Here is a 24,690-nt window from a genome sequence, read left to right as displayed (position 1 = left end):
GGAGAACTTACAATATGTACTTTTAAACATTTTTATTTAAGTGCTTTGAAATGAACTTTCAGGATAAGAATACATTATCATAGTGTTCGTATAAGACATGTTTTTGGTCACTCTGTGCAGATACAGGATGTACAAACACCCAAAATTTGGTTTAGATGTCAAGATTGATGACTCTACATGCACACACCAAGAGGATATGAAAAGGCTTATTACATAATGAGGCTCTTCTGGGGAGAGAACAGGGTGGGCTTCTCGAGCTGGTTGGAGAATGTCTTGAGAGAATGGGACAGGAGATTAGACTGGGGCTTTTATGGTGGTTGCGGGGTAAGGCTAGGGTGAGGGTTCCTGCATATGGTTTGAAATTCTCGCTGGCACCAAAGGAGTGAGCATCTGGGCTTTCTCATCAGTTTGCCCAGGTGTGGAGCAGAAAGGGAAGAGGGAGAGGAGGGTAAAGCTTAAAAGCTATCAGGAGTTGAACATCAAGAAATAAAGTCAGGTTCTTTATTACAGTATGGGACGATTGAATAATGAAGGATGGCATCCCATTTGTACTTGACCCCTTCACTGACTGAACTGATAGAGTGCTTTGTAGCGAGGAGAAGAGCAAAGGAAGGTACTGTTTTTGTTTATTCTTTGTGTCAGGGAAAAGGCTGTGACACCCATTGACCTTGCACAATTCCATATAGGCAAAGGCTTAAGCTGCATCTTATCTGAGCCCTGGCAGTACAACTTGATCCCCCTGGAACACTTCCCTACCTTCCCTGGGAGGCTGTCATGATAGTTTCTCATCCACTCCAGAGTTCTGATGAGGTATGGGACTTTCTGCCCTGCCTGCCTCAGACTAGAGCTGCAGTATATAAAAGCACGTAGCTGCAGTCTAGAACTGACTCCCCAGCAACAGGATATCCTACAACTTGCCTTGTAGGCATCTGGCCCGTCTTGTGTTGGTGTTGTCCTTTTTGGTGTGTGGGGCAAAGATCACCTTTGGCTTATTCTTCTTTTCACTGTCTATGTAAGTAATTAACTCTCCAAATCTAAAAATGCCTGATTGTATCTTAACCATCGAATCTTGGCCTTGGCCTTAGCCTTGCTTTGTCTTGTCTTCATATATGTGAGCTTGATAATCTGTAGTGTGGCTCAGTTTCTTCTTTCTTTATACTTCTCCTATTTCAGACATTTGGTATTTTCCTGGCGTGGATATTTATCTTTTTCATTTCCACAAACTTATTTGGTCTTTTGCTTTAGCTTTTTCCTTTCTAAATTTGCATTCTTACATACCTATTTAAGAAAAATTAGAAAGTAATGTAGGTAGCAATAAAAACTGTAAGGGATAAAGGAATAAATCTAAGAAAAAATATGTGATACTGCTATGGAGAAACTGTAAAAACTTATATTAAAAAGAAGACCTAAATAAATGGAGCAATACATCAAATTCTGCAAACTATAAATTTAGTGTAACTTGAATTAAAATCCTTTGTGAAGCCAGACTAAATAACTTTTACTTAAATGGAATAATAAAGGACCACATTTTTATGCCCTCCGTAAGTCTTTTGTAGACACCTTTCTTAGAGCCCAAACTATGGATAAAAGACGGAGGACATTAGAATAATTTGACATATAAATGCAGAGAGTGAGTTGGTTACCAAGGTGGCTAGCATTTATGCCTTAGATAAATTAAAATTTAAGGTGTTTTACCATACAACATATCCATGTAACAAAACTGCACTTGGACCCCTTATAAATTTTTTAAAACCACAGTATAAATTTTTTTTAATTATACACATTTTTTAAAAAGGAAAAAATTTAAAATGTTTTGAAATCAAGGTAGTGAGAACATTGGCTTTTTATTAAAGGGCCTTTATAGAAATTTTATTAAAACTTTAAAGTACCTGTTTGGCTTTTGAGGACCCCTTAAAGTCCTAAAGTCATTTTGTGATTTGGGAACTAAAATGTAATCCTTATAATTTGATTTTCCTATTAAATTAATGTTTTTGGTTTATTTTAAATGAAATTTTCCTGCTAGACAATAATTACAGCTCTACTCATTTACCTTTTAAATGCTCCTATGTTTGTGTGTTGAGAAATACATTGCTAAACTTTGAGGAACCTTATATTTTTTCCAGGGTTTCAAGCTAAAACTTGAAGATAAGTAGTGTCATATTACAATAAACGGAGATCATTATTATGTTGTGGATGTAATGCCCCCTGTGTCAAACAGATATAAAAAGTGCCCAGCTTCAGAGCCATACTATCACTTACACCATCCAAAAAATTATTTTTAGTGAAGGCAGGGGAAAAAAGAAAATCTAAATGCCGTATATACTGTGTTGGCCACAGGAAACTTTTAACAAGTTCAGTATTTGAATTCTGTCCAGAAATGTGTTTCTCTAATGCTTCATTTCTGTCACACTTGATTGAGATGGATATCACTGTCATCCTTCACATATTGTTTGCTCATTCTTCAACCAGCAGTATTTTTTGAGCATCTCATGTGGCAGACGCTTTTTCTAGGATATGAGAATAGATCAGTGATCAAATGGATATTATCCCTGATCTCACAGATTTTATATTCAATAAAGAAGACACAGATAATAGACAATAAAATGTAGGCAACCACTTACCATTGAGGAAAATAAAACTTATGGAAGGCCTCTCTGAGAAGAGAAAATTTCACCTGAGAGTTGAATGGCAGTAGGAACCAGCTATGTGAAGATCACAGCAAAGAGCATCTCAGGTATGGGAAGGGCTTAGGGCTAGTGCAAAGATGTATTGTGGGGAAGGGAGAGTGGTGCAGAATGAGTCTGGAGAGGAAACAGGGGTCTGATCCCACTGATACATTTTTTATTTTGATGGGATTGTTTCCACATGTATTTGAGTGGCTGCTGAAGATAGAGAAGAGTTAGGAGTTATCTGTAGCATCCTTTCCCTAAATGTCTCCTTGCAAATGAAAATACTTGGCAGGGCGTAGATCTGTTCCAGGGTCCTGCCCTGATCATTTGCTATAGCTGTGTTTCCTGGACAAAGTCTGAGGGTGCTGCCTGTTTGGAACTATGATCACATTTTCCGGCAGAATAAAGAAGCCAACTTCAAAACTTTTTCCTTTAAAGAAACTGGAGCTGCTTCTGAGTGCTTGACTTTTGCACTTTCTTTCTCGACTTAACACATTCTGTCGTTATGTTGTTAAATCCTTGAAGACTTTTGTTTGTTCTTCTCCCACAGAGTGTGAGCTCCAGGAGGGCAGAAACCTACCCAATCTGTCATATCAACAGATCTGTTCCCAGCAGCTCATATAGTACCTGGCATATAGTAGATGATCAATGAATATTTGAATGAGGGGGGAAAAATAAATCCATCCATATATTTAAATAGGAGCGTGCATGGATTTTTTTTGTAATTATTGATATTATCTGGTTCTTTTCATATAGAATATCTGGGATGTTCTCCCTTTGAGCCTTTTCCATGGCTGGCTTTTGTTGTTGGCATTTAAGTCTCAGTTGAGATGACCCGCTTTCATAAAGGTGTTCTTGACCACTGATTACAGAATTCACCTCTACCACCCCCGTAAACCTTTGTCCTAGTTACTTAGAGAAAATCATGGTAACTTATTTTTATAGTAATTACCACTGTCTGAAATAATCGTATTTATTCCATGAGTGTTAAGTTTCTTAAGGGCAACTACTCTGCCTGTGTCCCTTCCGTTTCCATCCTAGAGCTAGGTCCCTAGCATGGTGCAGGCGCTTAGTAAGTGTTCAGTAAATATTCATTGAGTGAATGGATTTGATTTAAGAGTTTCAGGGCCTTATTTGGTCAAATCTAAATTCTTTTGTCAAATAATCACTACAGTGTTTTCTAATAAACTGTCACAAGTAGCAAAATTTTTTTCAGAGAAAGTTAAACATTAATCTGGAACTTGATTGGCACATGCCAGGAACAGCAGCAATCAGCATTTTAAAATATTTAGATTGATTCTCTTTTCTCATTGTTAATCTCTGCAGGAATAAATGAATGCTAGTTGAAGATACCTCCTTAGATAGGAGGGTGGGGACAAAAGCACAGTTGTGTTTAAGCTGGGAGTTAACCAGATATAAAATGTTAACAGTAATCTGGTGATGGAACTAGGGTTAATTTTAATTTTCTTCTTAATGCACAAAACTGCCAAAATCTTTACAACCTATATGCATTAACTTTTTTCTAATTATAAAAGTATTGTAAAAGAAAAGCTAAAAATATTAAGGAACCATTTAGATATAGCACTTTTAAAACTGAAACCGAGCCTGTGAATAATTTAACTAAAAGTCTTGCATTTGATAACTGAGGCACCAGTTGGGAATTTCTTTATCCAGTACACAGAGTTAACTGGGGGCACAGCTAGTGCTGAACTCATGCAGAATTTCTTTTTATTATCATGTAGATGCTAGGCTCTATTCCAAAGGTAGTGAATCAACTGGGGGAGAGCCCATGTTGCTGTCTTGTCTTTTTTTTTTAGAGATGAGGTCTCACTGTGTTATTTAGGCTGGACTCAAGCTCCTAGGCTCAAGCGATCCTCTGGGCTTGAGCTATCCTCCTGCCTCAGGCCCCCAAGTTACTGGACACACATGCTTGCACCACCACCTTCATGAAGCTTTCTTTTTAAACAAGCTCCCCAGGTGACTCAGATGTGTACTAGCACTCTAGTATTGCATACATTGCATCAGAAGGCACTGCCATTCAGACGGTGAGCCAGGCCAACTTTCAGATACACTAACGTTGACTGAATCCACCCTCGTGAAAATAGCAGTTGTTTTCAGGTTAAGATTAGTCCTCTTGCATTTCAAAGTTGTACTGAATTGTTATCTAGAGTCTATGATTAACAATGATGTGCCACAGCACTTTTACATAAAAATCTTAAAATACTTTTGATGAGGAAACGCTGGATAACACTAAGCCAACACTTTAATATAAACTGTCTGATTTGCATGCCATAAAAAGTGTCATTCAGCAGGAAAAAAGGAATGTTCTCTTTGATTTTTTTGCCTTCCCTTGTTATGTCTCTATTACAAGTTCTAAGTTCTTCTCATAATTAACTAATCAGAACTAATAATCTTCTAGTACTCCAAGTTGTCTTACTTGGCCCACGTTTTCTAAGAATGATTAGAAGAAGTAAAAAGCTAACATTTATCGTGTGGGTGACTGGGTTAAGTGTTGTACATGTATCCATTTGTTTAATCTTCACAGGAAGCTTGTGAAATAGCTGTTTTTTCAAATTTTTCTTTGGTCTGCGACTCATGCTAATGCATTTTATATCATGATCTAGTAAGAAATATCTTTATATATTACAGAGAAGTTTCATGGATTAATATTAACAGTGCAATATACTCTGTTTTCTTTTTTGTTTTTTTTAAATGTTGGTTTTGATCCACTACAATTCAGAATCCACTAGCAGATAGCAGCTTTCATGAAGAATACTGAGGTGTGGTACTTTATTGTCCCCGTTTTACAGATGACAGGTTAAGTCAACTGCTGTCCAAGTGTCACCGCTGCTAGACACAGAAGCAGGATTTGAACTAGGAGCCTGGACTCTTATTCAGTTTGTAAACTGAATTATATAATACAGATAATTTCCAGAATAAATTGGACCTCAGGGTCTTCTCTGTCTAGTGTTGTAGGGGCAGAAAGGGTGTGATACCTTTTCTCACCCCTCATAAGGGTCATAGCTGACACACCCGTAACAAAATACAGGTTAACAAGAGAAAAACATAACAAATGATTTAATTAAAATTTTAGGTGAAGAGGAAGCAGAGCCAGATGGCTGAATGGAGGCCTCCATCGATCATCCGCCCTGCAGGAACCCCAAATGTGAAAACTATTCACACAAAAAAAGCACTTTCATAAAAACCAAAAATCAGCTGAGCGATCACCGTACCTGGTTTTAACTTCATAGAGGGTGGGAGGGTAGGTGAGACAGTCTTGAATTGCCAGCGCCACCCCTCCCCAATCCCCTGACCGTGTGGTGCAGAAAGGGAATCTGTGCGCTTGGGGAGAAACTTTGCATTGGAATGCAGTGCTGCCAACACCAGGCAGAGCTCAGCTGGCGCCCACAGAGCACTTACTCCCGCCCTAGCCAGAAGAAACGCCCATCCCAGCAGCTGGAACTTGAGTTTTGGAACGCCTTGCCACCACGGGCTAAAGTGCTCTGGGGTCCTAAATGAATAAACTTGAAAGGCTGTCTAGACCACAAGGACTGCAACTCCTGGGCCAGTCTGATGCTGTGCTGGGCTCAGAGCCAGTGGACTTAGGGTGCACACAGCTTAGTGATACAGCAGCCACGACAGCTAAGGGAGTGCTTGTGCCGCCAATCTTCCAACCCCAGGCAATGTAGTTCGTAGCTCCAGGAGAGATTCCTTTCTTTCACTTGATGAGAAGAGAGGGAACAGTAAAGAGGACTTTGTCTTGCAACTTGGATACCAGCTCAGACACAGTAGGATAGAGCACTGGGCAACGTCATGAGGTGCCTATTCTAGGCCCTAGCTCCCGGACATTTTCAGACACAGCCTGGGCCACAAAGGAACCCACTGCCTTGAAGGGAAGGACCCAGTCCTGGCAGGATTCATCACCTGCTGACTTAAGGCCCTGGGTGAGACTCTGAGATGTGACGTGACCTAGCACAGTCACTGCTGTGGTAGCTATGAAGAGAGGCCCCTTATGCTTGAGAAAAGCAGAGGGAAGAATAAAGAGGACTTTGTCTTGCACCAAGGTACCAGCTTGGGCACAGTGGCACAGAACACCAAGCAGGCGCTTAGGGTCCTCAATTCCAGACGCTGGCTCTTTGACAGCATCTGTGGACCTGCCCTGGGCCAGAGGGGAGCCCACTGCCCTAAGGGTGAGTCCCAGGCATGGCAACATGCACCATAAGCTGACTGAAGAGCCCTTGGGCGTTAATTGAACATCAGCTATAGGCTGGCAGTACCCACTGTGGGCCTGTGGTGGTGGTAGACATGGAGAGAGACTCCTCTGCCTGGGGAAAGGGGAGGGAAGAGTTGGAATGACTTTGTCTTGTGGCTTGGATGCCAGCCCAGCTGCAGCAGAACAGAGCACCAGGTAGATTCCTAAGGTTTCTGACTCCAGGCATTGGCTCACAGACAGCATCTCTGGACCCACCAGGGAGAACTTGCCACCTTGGAGGGAAGGACACAAGCCTGGCTGGCTTCACCATCTGCTGATTTTAGTGCCCTAGGTCCTTAAGCAAACATAGGCGATAACCAGGTAGTAGTGGCAGCAGGCCTTGGGCAACACCCAGTGCTGTGCTGGCTTCAGGTCTGACCCAGTGCAGTCTCAATGGTGGTGGTCACAGGGATGTTTGTGTCACCCCTCCTCCAGCTCTAGGCAGCTCAGCAGAGAGACAGACTCCATTTGTTTGGGAGAAAGTAAGGGAAGAGAACAAGAGTCTTTGCCTGGTAATCCAGAGAATTCTTCTAGATCTTATCTAAGATCAGCCAAGGGGAGCACAGTGTCAGTTGGCTTGGGGTACCCCCTAATGCAGATACAGCTGCAGTGACCAAAAACTTAGATCACAATACCCAAGTCCCTTCAAACACTTGGAAAGCCTGCCCAAGAAGGATGGGTACAGACAAGCCCAGATTGTGAAGACGACAATCAATACCTAACTCTTCAATGCTCAGACACTTGCTGACATCCACAAGCATAAAGACCATCCAGGATCACGTTACCTCACCAAATGGACTAAATACGGCACCAGGGGCCAGTCCTGGAGAGACAGAGATATGTGACCTTTCAGACAGAGAATTCAAAATAGTTGTGTTGAGGAAACTCAAAATTCAAGAGAACACAGAAGGAATTCAGAATCCTATCAGATATATTTAATGAAGAAATTGCAATAATTAAAAAGAATCAAGCAGAAAATCTGGAGTTGAAAAATGCAGTTGTCATACTGAAGAATGCATCAAAATTTTATATGGTTTGGGAGCCTTCAGAGATACCCAAAGATCCAAGGGAAAACTGTCCCTTTTTATGCTTAGATTTGGTGAAGAGTGGGTAGCCAGGTAGAATTGTGATTGGACAAAGAGAGGTTGATCTTACAGTCACAGACCAAAGGGGAAAACCCACCTAGCAAGGGCCCATCCAGATTCTTCTTGATCTCTCTGTGTGGCATTTCTTCCTGTCAGGTATAGGACTGGACCCCTTCTGGAATTAAGGGTCTTACAATCTACTTTCAGATAAAGTAGGTGTAAGAATTTCTTTATAGCCAGCTCTTACACAGAAAGGCAGGGGAATGTTAGAGTAATATTTCTAGGTTTCATGGCTGGCTTTGGGGGAAAGGGGATCTAGTTTCTATGACTTGCCTTAATGCAGAGAGGAATTTTAGTTTCTGTGATTTGCCTTGCAGGGAGGAGCGGGAGCAGGAGAAAGAAGGGCAGGAGAAGGTCTGAGACAGACTTGACTTCTGAGGCCTTCCAGTGTCCTTTGGTCCAAAGTGCTCAGGATGCCAGGGCACCATATGTTGGGGTACCATTTTCTAAGCCCTAATACTGTGACAGGAGAAAAGTATTTATCCATCAAGTACCCCTGTCAACCTTGTCTTCTGCCTGCCAGAAGTTGATTTGCTCAGCATAAGGCAAGGAAAGAGGCAGGACCCTAGAGATATGGGAAGGGGCTTCTGGATTCTGTAGGGGACTTTGGGAACTAGGGGGCAGGACAGAAATGTCTATTTGGGATGTTTTATTAAGTAATTTTGTGTGACTCCAAGGAAAAGCTCTCTTCTAACTCCCTTCAAAATTCTCAGTAAAATTACCTGTTCAGTGATACTTGAAATGTGGATTTGGTTTTGGGGATTTAAGTCTGGTCTCAAGATGGCAACCAGGTCAGCTTACTGGGGCCAGCCACATGTAACAGTTTGGTTAAAAAAAAAGAAAAAAAAAAGCCATTCGTTCAGGAAGCATTTGCTAATTGCCTACTGTGGTCAAGGCACTGTTATGGGTACAATGGATGCAAAGATGATTAAGACCTACCAAACAAATTTTCTGTGAATATCAGCTAGATAAAAGGAAAAGCATCTCATAGACCTCTGCTTTGGGAAGAAACTTGAGTCATCATGTTCGTTGATACTATTATAGACTTGTCCACCACTTACCCCAGTTGCCTAGCACACCTGGCATGTCCTATTAGTTGATAGCAAAGTAACTCCTGTAGTATATAAGAGCTCAGGTCGGGGAGTCAGGTTATTTACGTTTGCCCACAAAAGTATAAATAAAAATGTAATAGTTTGTGTGGAGACACTGCTTTATCAAGTCATATTCATGAGCATAGTATACTGTGTTTACCGAAATCAGTTTCCTTTACCCTATGATTTGTTTCAGAAAATGTTGACTGGCCATCTGTAGCACCCTATTTTATTTTCCACTGGACTGAGTGACATTTCAATGTCTAATTCCTTTGCCCTAGGGAAGTAAAAGCAGAACAAGTCTGTTTTCTTCCATTCTTTCAAATCAGTAGATGTTCATCAAGCAGCTTCACTTGAAAGAAACCCTTTGCCTACCTGAGAAGGACTAGTCCCTCCTCCCTGCTGGTTAGAAAAGTCTGGGCTGGCACTGTCAGCTCATACTTCCTGAGACGCAGGTGTAGGCATCTAATATGTAGCAGGACGAAGCAGAGAAAGGCTCAGAAGCAAATAAGTAGTTCAAGCAGAGAGCATATTGGAGAGCAGAGGTTTCTTTTTCACAGACAACAGAGTAGCAGTGGGGGCTGGAGGGAAGGAGGCTAAGTATTGTATATGTGGAGATGAAGGTTGGAAGACATGATACTCGGTGGGGAAAAAAACTTATTTACCTAAATTTTACCTCAAAGTCTAGAGTGAAGGAGTACTCAGGAAGAAATGTGTGTAAAGCAAGCATTGTGTATGGCATTAGATACCAGGTGGCAATATAGTTATGTCGTGTGGACCATTTTAGTAGAAATCTGCAATCTACACTCTGAGTAATGATTATTTTGTGTTTGTAATATGGGCCTGCTAATTTATGCACTTGCTACATCTGTGACACTCTTATTTCCTTTAATTTGTTTTCCTTTTTAAAGGATGTTTTCTTTGCTGTTCAGAAATCTTAGCAAGAGAGAAATTATAGTCTCCCCCTGCTGGATATGACTGGTAGAACCTGAAATTTTAGATTACTTGGCATAGATATTTTTTTCCAATTTTTGGATTGTATTAAAATACACATAACATAAAATTTACCATCTCAACCATTTTATTAGGTTGGTGCAAAGGTAATTGCAGGTTTTGTCATTTTTTAATGGCAAAGTATACAGCTTAGTGATATTAAATACATAATAAATGTAGAGTTAAATGATGTTAAATACATTCGTAATGTTGTGCATTATGTAGCTATATAAGGACTAATTGACCTCAACTTTTAAATTCTAAATTCTTCCTACAGCCTCACTAAGCAGTCTTTTGATCACACCTTTCCCATCTCCAAGTTCCTCTACATCTTCTTCCAGCAGTTACCAGCGTCGCTGGCTTCGAAGTCAGACAACAAGTTTGGAAAATGGCATCATTCCAAGGAGGTGAGTTGCAAGTTTCCTCTTGCTGAGAAAAGTGCTAGTGTAGGCAGCTTGATGAAACTGGCAGGGCAACTGTTCGTGCCTATTGTCAGTGGAAAAAGAACCAAAACATTTTTATTAGCTTCAGCTTAGCCTGAAAGTTTACAAATTGGAAGTTCTAAAGGAAAGAATAAATAAAAGCTGAAATTTAAAAATCTTCTCCTTTGGAAGACACTGGGAAGTATCTGAGTAGTTGTATCATGTTGAGCTAGATTGGGTGTTCTTTTAAAATGGTGCGCTCTCTTTAAAGTGGGTCCCTTCCAGATGTAGCTTATAAAAGTAATGAAGGGTGGATCAATCTCTTCCTTGGCTACAGTGATACCAGTTTTGTATTCAAAAATATATGAAGTCAAGGGTTTGTGATACATAAATTCTTAAACTAAACAGATATGAACATGATTTTAAATAGAGATGGCATCTAGGTATTTTCTGTCTTCATTTCAGTTGGTTTTTGGATCTAAAGGTTAGTTGTGTGCAAAATGTACATTTGATGTTACATTCATAGCTTCCAACTTGTTCTTCCTACAATCCAAATACTTGAAGGGGAATTTTTATGTGTACCTATAAAAATTCACATGTCAATTAACTGATTTAGTAAATTGACTGGTACTCACCATACTTAGGGATCTGTGAAGGTATAAGATAGTTTAGCATGTGCCTGTACTTGAATAGTTTACGAGATGGTACACACATAAATAATGGTATAAAGATGTTACGTGGTAAATATCATAGGAAGACATAAAGTGCTGTGAGACTCAGGATGGAGAAAATACAGTGATGGTCACGGGGGGAATTAGGGAGCCCTTTCTGGAAGAGATGGCACTGAAGAGACGAGCTGAGAAACTGAGGGGTCAGGGTGTGTGAGTAGCACACATCAGGTTGCTTGCCTCGCTTCTGTTCCTTTCACAATCCTAGGGAGCTAGCTGGAAATAAAAAGTTATACCTTCACCACCCATCAAGAAGCTACTTTTTGGTTGGTGGACTTTGAATGAAATGATTAAAAGCTTGGAATTCTGTGTGAACACAAGTCCTAGCCTTGTCACTCACTAGATGTATGATAGAATAAGTTAACCTGGATTCTGAGTGTTGCATCATCATCTGCAATATAATAACACTAGCACAGCTTCAGATTGTGGCTGGGAGGGTTAAATGAGATAAAGCAAGTCCAGTGTTTAGCCAAGACATAGGATATGGGCAATAAAATATGGCCAGTATGATTTATTTACTATTATTATTGCTATCATTGTCATTACCATTACTGCAACTCTCAGGAGATGGCACCGCCACCATCCTCACTGTCATTATGACAGCTTCTGTGATTGGAAGAGATGAGTCTTGGAAACCATCCTCTTTCAACATCTCTTCTCTGAAAATGTTTTTTTATCCCTTCAGGCTTAAATCCAAAGTTGAAATAATGTTTCTCAACTCCTTCGAAATTCTTCAAAACTAATTTGAATTGAGATCTGGCATTGGGAACTAGTGAATCTCTAGTGAACTCTTATACCTAAAATAAGCACCTCACATTCAGAAAGGTTGTGAATACAGTCAAGGCTGGCTACCTAATTTATGGGACCAGTGCAAAATAAAAATGTGGGGCCTCTTACTCAAAAAACAAGAAAAGTGTTATTAAAGGGACTAAAAAGGAAAAAAGTTTTTCTTTAAGAATACTTTATGTGATATCTGGTGTTGTAAGCCTTTTCTGCAAATACATTTGTTTGGTCATCAAAGTTTATAGTTTTAGCAACTTGGCTTTCAATGGATATAATTGAAAGTGATAGTCACTCCTGGCAAATGCAAGGTGGCAAATAATTCTTGATAATTTTTTACTTGGAGAAGGATCTTTCTGCTGATGCAGTGTTACATAGCTTTATGGACTATGACAACATTTGGATAAATTTTTGATAAACTTTCAAGATGTAAATTTTAGTACATCTGCATCAGATGATTCTTGTTAAACAGTTTTTTAAAAGATTTAATTCTTCACACAAATCCATTTTGAGTAAGTCTGAATTTAATTTTAGATGTAAATTTATACAAGCTTATTTTAATATTTCTTCTGACATTTCCTGTAACTTGTGGAGATCTTACAAGAAACTAAAAATGTTCTCATGAGTTATATATAATTCAAAATGCCTGTTTATGCATTCTATCACTGTGTCCTCAATTACGAGGAAAAATTAATTTTAAAAAAGCCTTCCTCTTTAATAATTTGTTCATCTGAAGCTTCATATGAAAACAGTGTGGTTTTTTCCAGCATAACAATCTTTACATTCAATTTCTATTTCTGTGCCTGTGAATATTTACTTTGCAGTGTTGCAGCAGTTTTCAAAAACAGAGACTAAACTCTTTGCAGAATTGTAATAACTCCCTGATATTCTTTATTGCAATGTCCCCATGTAGGCTTTTACTTTGTGATAATTTACTGTCCTGGGGCTCAGGTCAGAGAGTTAAATATCTGTGCAGACTCTATAGGGACAGGCTCCAGTGACTGATGGCAAGCTGGCCTTCCACCCTGGTTCCTGGAGCTACCAGAGTCCCTCCTCTCTCCGCTCCCCTATCTCCCACAACCATGGTCTCTGCAGCTTCTGCTGTCACCATAGTCACAGCCATCAGTGTGGCTCCAAGACCCGGCCGTGCCACTTAGAGTCTTGTAACACCATGGCCTGCCCAAGGCTTATGGGTATGTGCCTGACTGCCGGGCCAGTTGCCCGGTGTCTGGGCTGCAAGCCCTGGGTTCTGAGTTCATCCATGCCCTCCCCATCATAAGGGTCATGGCTGACACTCCTATAACAAACACAGGTTAATAAGAGAGAAACATAACAATTTTATTCAGTCAGAGTTTCATATGACATGGAGCCTTCAGACATGAAGATTGAGGGACCCAAGGAGAACTGTGTTTTTATGCTTAAGTTCAACAAAGAATGGACTGCCATGTAGAAATGTGATTGGAAAGAGATGATCTACTGGTAATAGACTTAAGCAGGAAAACCCAGCGGGGCCTGTCTTGTCGGAATTCTTTTTGACCTCTCTGTATAGCATTCCTTCCTCCCAGGTAGAGGGTAAGACCCCTCTGGAATGGAATGGTCTTATGATCTATTTTCAGATAAGGTAGGTCAGAGAAATTATTTGCGACCAGCACTTACAAAGGTGGGAGGAAGTTAGAATAGTATTTCTATAATAAATTTTACAGTTGGCTTTGGTGAAAAAAGAGGCTCATGTTTTTTTATTTACCTTGGGGAACAGGAATCTTAGTTTCTGTGCCTTTGGGGAGAAAGAGGAGTAGGAAAAGGAAGGGCAGGATAAGGTCAGAAAAGCAAGGTCTTGCTTCTGAGCCCCTGTCCTTCAGTTCAAAGTAGTCAACATACCAAAGTGTCATACTTTGGAGTATCTATTTCTGAGCTTCATTGTCTCATTAGACTTCATCCCAACACATGCTTCATTGTCCCATTAGACTTCACTTACAGCACAAAAGTTCAAAGATAAAATTATTTAAAATTCAAGATGGTGATCACAGAGCATTAAATGAAGCCTGGGGCTCTTGTGAAAGGGGGACCCTGTGTGTGCCGGGTCGCATGCCCATGCAGCAAGCCCTTAGTGGAGTACTGCTGAACACCGAGAACGTGAGTGTAGCAGACGTTTTGAATTGGTCACTGTGCCTGTGAAGATCCCTTTTTTTTTTTTTTTTTTTTTTTTTTTGAGATGGAGTCTCGCTCTGTCACCAGGCTGGAGTGCAATGGCGCGATCTTGGCTCACTGCAACCTCTTTCTCCCGGGTTCAAGTGATTCCCCTGCCTCAGCCTCCTGAGTAGCTGGGATTACAGGCATGTGCCACCACGCCCAGCTAATTTTTGTATTTTTAGTAGAGATGGGGTTTCACCATGTTGGCCAGAATGGTCTCAATCTCTTGACCTTGTGATTCTCCCACCTCGGCCTCCCAAAGTGCTGGGATTACAGGCCTGAGCCACCGCGTCCGGCCTAAGATCGCTTCATTTAAAGGGTGTTGTAGTTGATCTCTCCCTTTTGGCAGGTATGTGGTTGTGAAAATTCATTTTTTATGCTGGAGACAGTAGAACAGTGGGTACCAAACATTATGATTGCTTCTGGCTTTGACAGAAGATTCATGGTAGTTAAAAATGTCCTTCCTAAGAGAGTTAAAGGTAGCAGGGATGATATTCACAGTTTCTGTTTTTTGTTAGAATCGGGCAACACTCTATTCTATAAAATAGAATGAATGTTTTCAGTATTCACAATTCTTAACAGTTGGCTCCACACTGACCTCAGGGCTCCCTACTGTGCCAAGTGGTAGGCTTTGATTACTGAATGGGGAATGGGGCTTGGGCATTTAACAGCTAACCTCAGGGATTCCATCACTTGCCAAGGCAATTGAAACCCTAAAGAGCAAGGTATAATGTCCCAGGAAGCCTTTGATTTGAATTATTAAATTGGACCAACCTTATAAAGTTGCTGATTGGGTGTTCTTTGACCTACAAAACATTAATTTCATATAGTCCAATGTAATACATCGATTCAGTATAAGTTCAAAACTGACATAAATAGCAATTAGACTAAGGAGTCCTGATATCAATGATAGATTGTTGAGATGTACTTAAATAGCCATTTTTGCTTTAATTATTTATGATCTTGAAGTACTTACAATGTACATAAATGCTTATCCATAAATGTTAACAAAATTCTATTTGATTTCTTCGTTAGGAAAAAAAATGTGTGTAGCTACAGCCTTTCCTTGACTCTCAGGGCTGTCAGCTCATCAGACTGCTTCCAGTTCCTTCCCTCAGTGCTCTGCATGGCATGATGCATTGGCTAGCATGAGCAGCAGCAGACAGATTAGGCATGGAGTCAGAATCCCTGGTCATTGCCAGCATCCAAGTAATGAGCCTAGACTAGAAGATAGAAATCCTGGGTTCTAACTCCAGCATTGTTACTGAGAACCTTTCTGTTCCCGGGGAAAGTTGAGGCAGCACTCTGCCTCAGTTTCCACATTTGCAGTACAGCCTGTGTACCTTCTCTGGTGACATGGAGATAAAGGTATGATGAAGTACTGGGGCACACACTTAAATTTTTGAAAACATTCTTAAATATCCTTTTATTGTAGAATACTTCTTAAATTATAAGTAAGATACTACATGACCTGATTTATTCCACGTTGCATGGTTGATCCAAGACTACAGAATGAGGCCGGGCACGGTGGGTCACACCTGTTATCCCAGCACTTTGGGAGGCCAAGGCAGGCAGATCACGAGGTCAGGAGATCGAGACCATCCTGGCTGACATAGTGAAACCCCGTCTCTACTAAAAATACAAAAAATTAGCCAGGCGTGGTGGAGGGTGCCTGTAGTCCCAGCTACTCGGGAGGCTGAGGCGGGAGAATGGCGTGAACCCGGGAGGTGGAGCTGGCAGTGAGCAGATATGCTATTGCACTCTAGCCTGGGCAACAGAGCGAGACTCCGTCTCAAAAAGAAAAAAAAACTACAGAATGAAACTCAGTTGATTTAAAACTCAATGGAGGGATATAGTAAAGCAAGTAAGTTCTCCACTGTTACAGCTATGGAAGTTTTTCAGAAATTCAGCAGGTGGCACTCTCTCCTACGTTAAAACTGATGAGAGCATTGGCTATTGTTTATAGGGTGGAGATGATGATTATGAGAAACTGTATGGGGTTCAGTGTTTATTACAGTTTGATTATTAAAGCTGGCCTAAAAATGAGTGGACTGATATGGCCATTTTACTTTTGAAAAAGAAGGGAAATGTAAGATGACAGACAAAGAGGAAAGGATTGCAAGCAAGCCTTATTGTAATGTAAACTCAGAAGAATTTCCTATACAGAACAGAAATCAACTACTGTAGTGCAAGAAAACAAGGCTTTAGTACCAGTACCTTGGTAAAGAAGAGAGAACATTGTATGAAATTGTGTGAAGTTCTAAGGAAACCTCAAGAATTTTCTCTGATGATTAGAATCTAGGGATTTCCCGGAGAAAGCAATTGACGATTTATTGTAATGTGTAGCATTTATAAGAGCACTATGTGCCATTAGTGACACATCTGGAGTGAAAACCTTTTACTGATTTACCAACCATAACTACATCTCTAGGATCTTGCTTGAAGTTAAGGGAAACAGTAACATATAACGAGGTTAGAATAAGATGTCTATCTCCTTTCCTTTAAAAGTAAAATGGCCAGATGCAGTGGCTCACAGCTGTAATCCCAGCACTTTGGGACAGTGAGGTGGAAGGATCACTTGAGCCCAGGAGTTCAAGACCAGCTTGGGCAACATAAGGAGACTCCATCTTTACCAAAAAAAAAAAAAAAAAAGAAAATGTAGCTGGGCACGGTGGTGTGTGCCTATGGTCGTAGTCCCAGCTACTTGGGAGGCTGGTGGGAGGATCATTTGAGCCTGGGTAATTGAGGCTGCAGTGAGCCATGATCACACCACTACACCCCAGCATGGCTGACAGAGTGAGACCCTGTCCTCCCAAAATTAATTAATTAATAGCTTTCCTGACCATAACACTTTTGGCCTATGTATGTTTAATAATAAAATCTAGGTTTATTTGAAATCACACAAGCATTAAAGACTATGAGTAGAGCCCTAAGTAAATAAGTTGAAGACCAGGGGCAGAAGGCTAATTCTCATATTCTGCCCAGCATGAGTAATTGTTATGTTGTAATTTATAGTCAAGAAAATGGAGGAAGCAGTACCTTTCCATATTTGGCAGAGATATGAGACTAAATGATGGAGTTAGTGAGAAAGAGAAAATGTATTGCCCGTGTAGGGTTCTCATTTGCAATGTTAGGTCCTTTGTGTTGGTGTTTTTGTAGGAAAAAAAATATTTTATTTGTACGCTTGCTGTTAGTAGCTATTTGGTAGCTACACTGGCTTTCCACAGTAGTTAAGTAAGAGACGTGGTTAGGCCATTTTTGTGAGACTTACCCTGTAAGACTAAATATATATTTAGAAGTTTTGGGCTTCATGGCTGTCATCACAGAAGCTGAGTCTCTCAAAAGAATCATAGGTTTTTTGAAAATTTTGCTGTAGCAGAAGAGAGGTAAGTGTTTCTGCTTGAAGGATTTTCAGAGAGCTTAATCACATGGCTTAATCTGAGCATTTAGAAGAGTTACTTGATCTAGTAGTTTTAATAGCCCTGGGAAAGTAATCCTGGAAGTACCAGTACATGTTCAAATGTGATACTCTTGTTCAACAGAATACCATGTAGGATCATTCCTCTTTTGACGTCTTATCTATTGGTATCTGTCAGCCAAAATAAAGGGACTGTGTTTTTTGTAAACAGATATTTCATATTCCTTCTTAAATATCATCAGTTTGACATAAAATGATCCAAAGGAAAAGGACAAGAGTAACAACAGGAAATTTAAATTACTTGTAGCTTTCGTTTGAGTTTCTTTCCATATTAGGATAATACTGTGTGGCAAGCAAGCTGACGTTCTCATCTTCATGCCAGAGAATTATAGAAGAGAATGAACTAAAGGTGGATATACTCTTAGTTACGACTGAATGTTCTGGGTGTCATCCCCAGTCATTACAGTTGACCATCAGTGTGACTCATTGATGCATGGCAACTTTTCAAACTTATATTTCCCTCCAGGTCAACTGATGAGACATTCAGCTTGGCTGAAGAAACCTGTAGTTCTAATCCATCTATGGTTAGGAGGAAGAAAATTGCCATAAGCATCATCTTTTCCCTATGTGAGAAAGAAGAAGCACAAAGGAATTTCCAGGACTTCTTCTTTTCTCATTTTCCCCTGTTTGAATCTCACATGAACAGGCTGAAGAGTGCAATTGAAAAGGTAATAAGGATGTAATCCAAAGTCAAATAGAGAAGTGATTGTGGGGCTGTGAAAATGGCAGAATTTCTCTCTTTATGTATCAGATGTCTTTCCTAAGGAAGTTAAATCACCCATAGCAGTGATAAATTCTTAGGCATGTTGATGTTAGTTACCAGATACTGGGTTGCCTTAGGGAAAGAAATTACTGCTTTTTCATGACTGAAGGCATTATTACCTTGAGTGTTGTTAATTGATTACATATTTTTTATTAATAAAGCCCAGTAGATAAGTTATAAAATTTCTTCTCAGTAATTTGGCTTGCTTTCTCTTCAACAAAGGCTATGATCTCCTGTAGGAAAATAGCAGAATCAAGTCTCCGAGTCCAGTTTTACGTCAGCCGTTTGATGGAAGCTCTGGGAGAATTCAGGTAAAGTGGCAAAGTTTGGCAAATCCAGCAGGAGATATTTATGAGCAGCCATGGATAAAGAGAAACTGTAACTTGGAAGAATTGGGGGCCTGGCAGTTATTCCTTACTTTTGTGGTTCCGCTCTTCAAGGTGGAAACAGAACAAATGAAGCAAAAAATTTAAATAATTTACCAATAAGTAATCCTCACTACTGCTCGACCGACAGTCCCTGATAGGATTGTTTTTATCAGGATGAATGGGGAAAACTAATGTTCAGGTATCTCTCACCAGTCTATTCATTATTGTATGTCAGCCTCACAAAAGCCCTAAGCACTACTAACCCTGTTTTACAGATGTGGAAACTTGAGTTCACAGATGCTTATTCAAAGCACAGATGGAGAGGTTATGCATGTCGGGGAGACATACATTCCAGTTTGCCAGGACAGTCCTAGTTTATACCCAGTGTCCTCTGGAAACTGGTGTCTAGAGTCCTCACTCCTAGTATCTGTGTGGAAAGGGAGTCCTTGCTCCTTGTATCTGCGTGGAAAGGTAAATTGCATTAGGTAGCAGGTGGGATCCTCTTTCATCATGCTGAGTTGGGATTGTTGCACCATATAGAGCCGCTTTCTTGGTGGGGAATGGAATCCCACTCCAAAGCAGCCATGAGCTAATGAGTCAAACTGTTACTCCATAGCTGAAGGAGAAAAAAGATTTATAATCCTTTGAATGTTAGAACACTTTTATGATGCTTAATGTATATGTTGGTGAACTCTATAATGCTACCTGGAGCAAAATCACAAGCCTTTTTTAACTCTGGGTTATGTGTTAAAGTACTCAAGTAACATGTTACTCATTATCTGGTGATCGCTAAGACTTAAGTCATATATTTGAGAATGACATAAAGTTGTGCTCTTTGATGGCAATCTGATGATTAGTACACCTTCCATAATTTTTTGGGAAAGTACTAGAGATTAGCCTGTTGCTCTGCTGTGGTCAGACTGGACGCTGGCTTGCGCTTGAGAATCTGGGTCCTACTTTTTTTTTCTTTTTCCTGTTTTTTTAGACTAAGTCTCGCTCTGTCACCAGGCTGGAGTGCAGTGGTGCACTCTCGGCTCACTGCAACCTTCACCTCCTGGGTTCAAGATTTTCCTGCCTCAGCCTCCTAAGTAGCTGGGTTTACAGGTGCCTGCCACCACACCCAGCTAATTTTTGTATTTTTAGTAGAGATGGGGTTTCACCATGTTGGCCAGAATGTTCTCAGTCTCTTGACCTTGTTATCTACCACCTCGGCGCTCCAAAGTGCTGGGATTATAGGCATGAGCCACCACGCCCAGCCGAGAATCTGGGTCCTACTTTAATGATGTGTCCATTTTTCAAAGGTCAAGAAGCTGAAAGCGAGGCTTTCTAGTTCTGTACTTTCAGTTTCTGTAGAGTCTCTGTAGTAGCAACCCAACTTAGCCGTTGTCCCACGGAAGCAGCCATAGACAGTAAATAAGTAAATGAATGAGTATGGCTGGGACCCGGTAAAATTTTTTATTTACAAAGAAAGGTGGCAGTCAGATTTGGCCTGTGGGCCACAATGTGCCAACCCCTGTTATGTGTGGAACTTGAATCTTTTAAGGACTACATAGATTCACGTTGTTTTCTCCTTTATTCTTTTACACCAAGGTTATCCAAAATAGTATTTCTGACACTTTTGTGTTTCCCTCTCTTTCTGTTCTATAGAGGAACTATCTGGAACTTATATTCTGTTCCAAGGATAGCTGAACCTGTATGGCTTACCATGATGTCTGGCACTTTGGAAAAAAACCAGCTCTGCCAGCGCTTTCTCAAGGAGTTTACGCTTCTGATAGAACAGATCAATAAAAACCAGTAAGCTTCAACTCTCTGGAGACTTGTATGCAAATCCCGTAACCAATGTATGTACTGCATAGGACGTGCCTCTTTCTGTATTGACTAAGTTGGTTGTATCTTTTTCCATTTCTCCAAGGTTTTTTGCTGCCTTACTGACTGCAGTGTTAACCTACCACCTGGCCTGGGTCCCAACTGTCATGCCTGTGGATCACCCTCCCATTAAAGCCTTCTCAGAGAAACGTACCTCCCAGTCAGTGAACATGCTGGCCAAAACACATCCATATAATCCTCTCTGGGCACAGCTGGGTTAGTACCTAATTTGACTATTCAGAGAATATATAGGATGGAATAGGAAAAAAGAAAAGCTAGAATTTGTACTTTATACTGGCTCTCTCACCCAGTAGTTCATAGGTTGTCATTGGGCAGATGAGGAATAGGAAGTTGGTCCCTGGATTCTAATTGTAAGGCCACCACCTTCCTCTCCTTACTCCAAGTGGCAGCTTTGTGCTACACTCTTAAAGCAGTGTAAGCCAACTGTGTTCTCCCATTCCACAGCGGCTGTTCACCCTCGAGTAAGGTTTCTTAACCTCAGCACTGTTGATCAGATAATTCTTTGTTGGTTGAGTTGTGGGGTGTGGGAAGAGCTGTTTTATGCATTAACAGATGTTGAGTGGCATCCTTGGCCTCCATTTACTAGATGCCGGTAGAACTGCCCCTCCCACCTCGCACCCAAAGTTGTAACAATCAAAAATATCCACAGAAAAGCACCTCATCCTGGAAAGCAGCATGTTATAATAACAATAATGAAAGCTGACACTATGAGCCAAGCACTGGTTTTACACATATTCATTAGATTCTCATCCCTACACTTATTACTCTCAGCCTCATTTTGTAACAGTACAGATGTTGTCTTGTCCTTGTGCTCTTGGTCATGAGATGTATAAGCAAATATAAGCCCCCTCGTGGTTAGGGGTAAAAGGCATGTTCTAAATCAATTAAAGAATTTATGGATATTTAAATGGAATTAAGGGAGGGGGGATATGGAGAGAGGCTAGTTAACAAATACAAAATTACAACTGGATAGGAGGAATAAGTTCTAGTGTTCTTTAGCACTAGATTAGGATAGTTAATAGCTTATTTTCAGAGAACGCTAGAAGAAAGGTTTCAAATGTTCCCAACACAAAGAAATGATAAAAGTTTGGGGTGATAGATATGCTAATTGCCCTGATTTGATCATTACTCAGAACATGCCTAACTCATTCTTGGTCATACAGGAAGTTTTTCCTGGGGAAGACAGAACATGGCCGTTTTTATTATAGAACAATAATAGTCTTGAAAGAAACGTCGGCTCATTAAGTGGAGAAAGAAAGGGGGCTGGATATTAAGGAAACATTGTATTCCGTGCTGCTGGGTCACCCATTTTAAAACAATGCTAATTAAGTAGTGTGCATTTAGTTAAATGTACTCATAATTAGGTGTGCTTCTCATCTGAAACATAACTGAGAGCCATTAATTCTCTATGTTCAGCATAACAAGGAAGAGTCTTTTCCTGTAGGTTCACAATCCTCGTCTTTCAGAGGAGATCATGTATTGCTGAAAGTCTTCAGTCCTCCCTTCCCCCAAACAATCCATCAGGGGTCTGGCTATTGACAGGAGGAGTGTGAGGAGGGGACAAGGCCCTGGTCATCAAAGGCTTGTGATAGCTTCTGGTCAGCGAAGGCCTGTGATAGCTTTGTAAAGCCAAGTGTAAGTGATGGCCGAGTTTCCATGATTACAATGAAGTCGGGGGGCCTTCAATAATTTGACAGGTAGAAGCACTTGCTTCACATTTCATTGTTTTCATTCAGTATTTAGCAAGTCACAGTAAACATGAAAATAGAAACTGCTGGGAATACACAATGATGCAGATATAATTTCAATCCAGGTTCCTAAGTATAGAGAAGACTATCTGGAATCATTCCAAAGACTCCTCTGAGAGCTTTCCAGGGCAGGCGCCACTGTGTGTTCCCCCTCCATGGCTGCTCAGCACTACCAGGGAAGAGGCGGGGAGGCTGGATGCCACTTTCACAGGCTTGCTGCTCAGGAGCTCGGTGATCCTTGCTTCTGCCCAGCCACTTCCCTGTGTACAATGTGATGCCACCCGTTAGTGGGCTGTGGAAACAATTTAGTGGGTTTAATTAAAAAGCATTTAATTGGTATAATAGAATAGAAAATATCAGTGACTTACTTTTATACTTTGTAAAATGTCTGTTTCAAAAGGTGCATTGAGGTTGCAGTATAAAATGTATTTCTTTCTTGGAATAGGTATACAAAGTTTGAATGCCGCTGTCTACACCACTGACTGAAGTAGTTCCATATAGGTCTCTTTTTGACCTAATGATGTTAAGAGTTTGTGGAAATGAAAAGGACCTTTTCTACCCAAAAGAGACTTGGACCACTGATGTAATATAAGTTAAAATGTGTGAATTTTTTTTCTCAGAAGTTTACCTTGCATTTTTCAAAATGCAGTGGAATTAGACTACAAATCAATTTTTTTTTAATTCTCACTGTCTCAGAAATCAAACCATGTATTTTTGTTGTTGTTGTTGTTTTTGAGACAGAGTCTCACTCTGTCACCCAGGCTGGAGTGCAGTGGTACAATGAAGGCTCACCACAGCCCCAACCATGGGCTCAAGTGATCCTCCCACCTCAGCCTCCCTAGTGGCTGGGACTACAGATGTGCGTCAACATGTCCAGCTAATTTTTGCATTTTTTGTAAAGGCAGAGTTTCACCATGTTTTGCAGGCTGGTCTCGAACTGGGATCAAGCGATCTACCTGCCTCTGCCTCCCAAAATGCTGGGATTACAGGTGTCAGCCGCCGTACCCAGCTGAAAACCACATTTAAATAACCCACAAGCCAAACAAATTGCACAAAAGAAATTAGAAAACATTTGAAATAATGATAATAAAGATGAGATAAGTTAAACTGTGTAGGGTATAAGGAAACACTGTTGAAAGGGGAATTCTACAACATAGACATTATTAGAATGTGATCAGGAATAAGTGTGCCTTTAAGATCCTTAACTCTCTTCTCGTCTCCTATTTTTGTTCTCTCTCAGCTTCTCCTTGTTTATTTTTGTTTCTGTCTGTATAGTCCCCTACCTCTCTAACCCCCTTTCTTTCACCATGCTTTCTTTACAGAACTTCTACTTCTCTCAGCTTCTCCACCTCATTCTTTTCTCTCTTTCTAGTTTCCAACTTTTCACTGTTGTTCCCCTCAGTAGTTCTTTCCTTTCTTCTCCCTCTTCCTCCCTCTTTGTTTTCTTTTTCTCTACTTGTTTTACCCTCCTGGCTGTTATCGCCTCTCCTTCTCCATCCTCTTTTGGCTTCACCCCAGTTCTCTATCATTTTGCACCTCTCTAACATCCCATCTTTTTTCTTTCTGCTTTCCCTTCTCTCTATTCTTCCCTCTTTCTTCCTAGTTTCCTCTGTCTCTCTACTCCCTCTGTTTCTCCCTCCCTGAGTCTCAACTCTGTGTCCCTGTTTGCCACTGTTGCTTTCTGTGACCTCTCCTCCTACTTCGTCCAGCACCTTTCCTGCTTCCGTGCACTCTGTCTTTGGCCTGTTTCACCTGTAAGCCCTCTTGACTCCTTCACTTTTTCTTCTGCTTTCTCCCCTTTTGCGTCTCTTTTAAATTTTTATTTTTAATTGAGGTAAAAAGCATATAACAACGTTTATTATCTTAACCATTTCGAAGTGTACACAGTTCAGTCATGTTAAGTACATTCACGTTGTTGTGCAATTTCTTCATTTTAAAAAATTATACTCATGAAAACAAATCTACTCTAAAAATTAGCTTCAGTTATCCAGGACTCAAAAAAAAATTGCCTTCAACTTCCAGTAAATATTTAATATTGTGGGTCTATTGTTTTAAAAATGCTTTATTTTATGAAGTTTGGCTATAATGTATTAGCACTGGTTCCAGTCACATTGCACTCATTATTTTATATAGTTTAAGTGATTATAAATTGTATTTTTAATAACCTTCCTTGTTT

At 40.4% G+C, this 24,690-nt stretch overlaps 1 protein-coding gene across 8 annotated transcripts in view; it reads left to right on the top strand.

Moving 5' to 3' along the window:
• Positions 1–24,690, top strand: part of FNIP2 (folliculin interacting protein 2) — a 137,570-nt gene that overhangs the window by 72,887 nt on the left and 39,993 nt on the right. For 7 of the 8 annotated variants that reach the window (XR_001902992.3, XM_009207781.4, XM_009207779.4 and 4 more), the window contains 5 exons: positions 10,428–10,557; positions 18,215–18,416; positions 18,734–18,822; positions 20,527–20,673; positions 20,792–20,961. Coding sequence is in view for 7 of the 8 variants with exons in the window: in XM_009207781.4 (XP_009206045.1) it covers positions 10,428–10,557; positions 18,215–18,416; positions 18,734–18,822; positions 20,527–20,673; positions 20,792–20,961 (738 nt within the window). In the remaining variant the exon portion in view is untranslated. The remainder of the gene's footprint in view (positions 1–10,427; positions 10,558–18,214; positions 18,417–18,733; positions 18,823–20,526; positions 20,674–20,791; positions 20,962–24,690) is intronic. The other variant, XM_017959158.3, reaches the window with a different exon arrangement.

The sequence above is a fragment of the Papio anubis genome, chromosome 3, assembly GCF_008728515.1.
Source record: "Papio anubis isolate 15944 chromosome 3, Panubis1.0, whole genome shotgun sequence".
Classification (NCBI taxonomy): Eukaryota; Metazoa; Chordata; class Mammalia; order Primates; family Cercopithecidae; genus Papio; species Papio anubis.
This window is presented reverse-complemented; position numbering and strand designations above follow the sequence as displayed.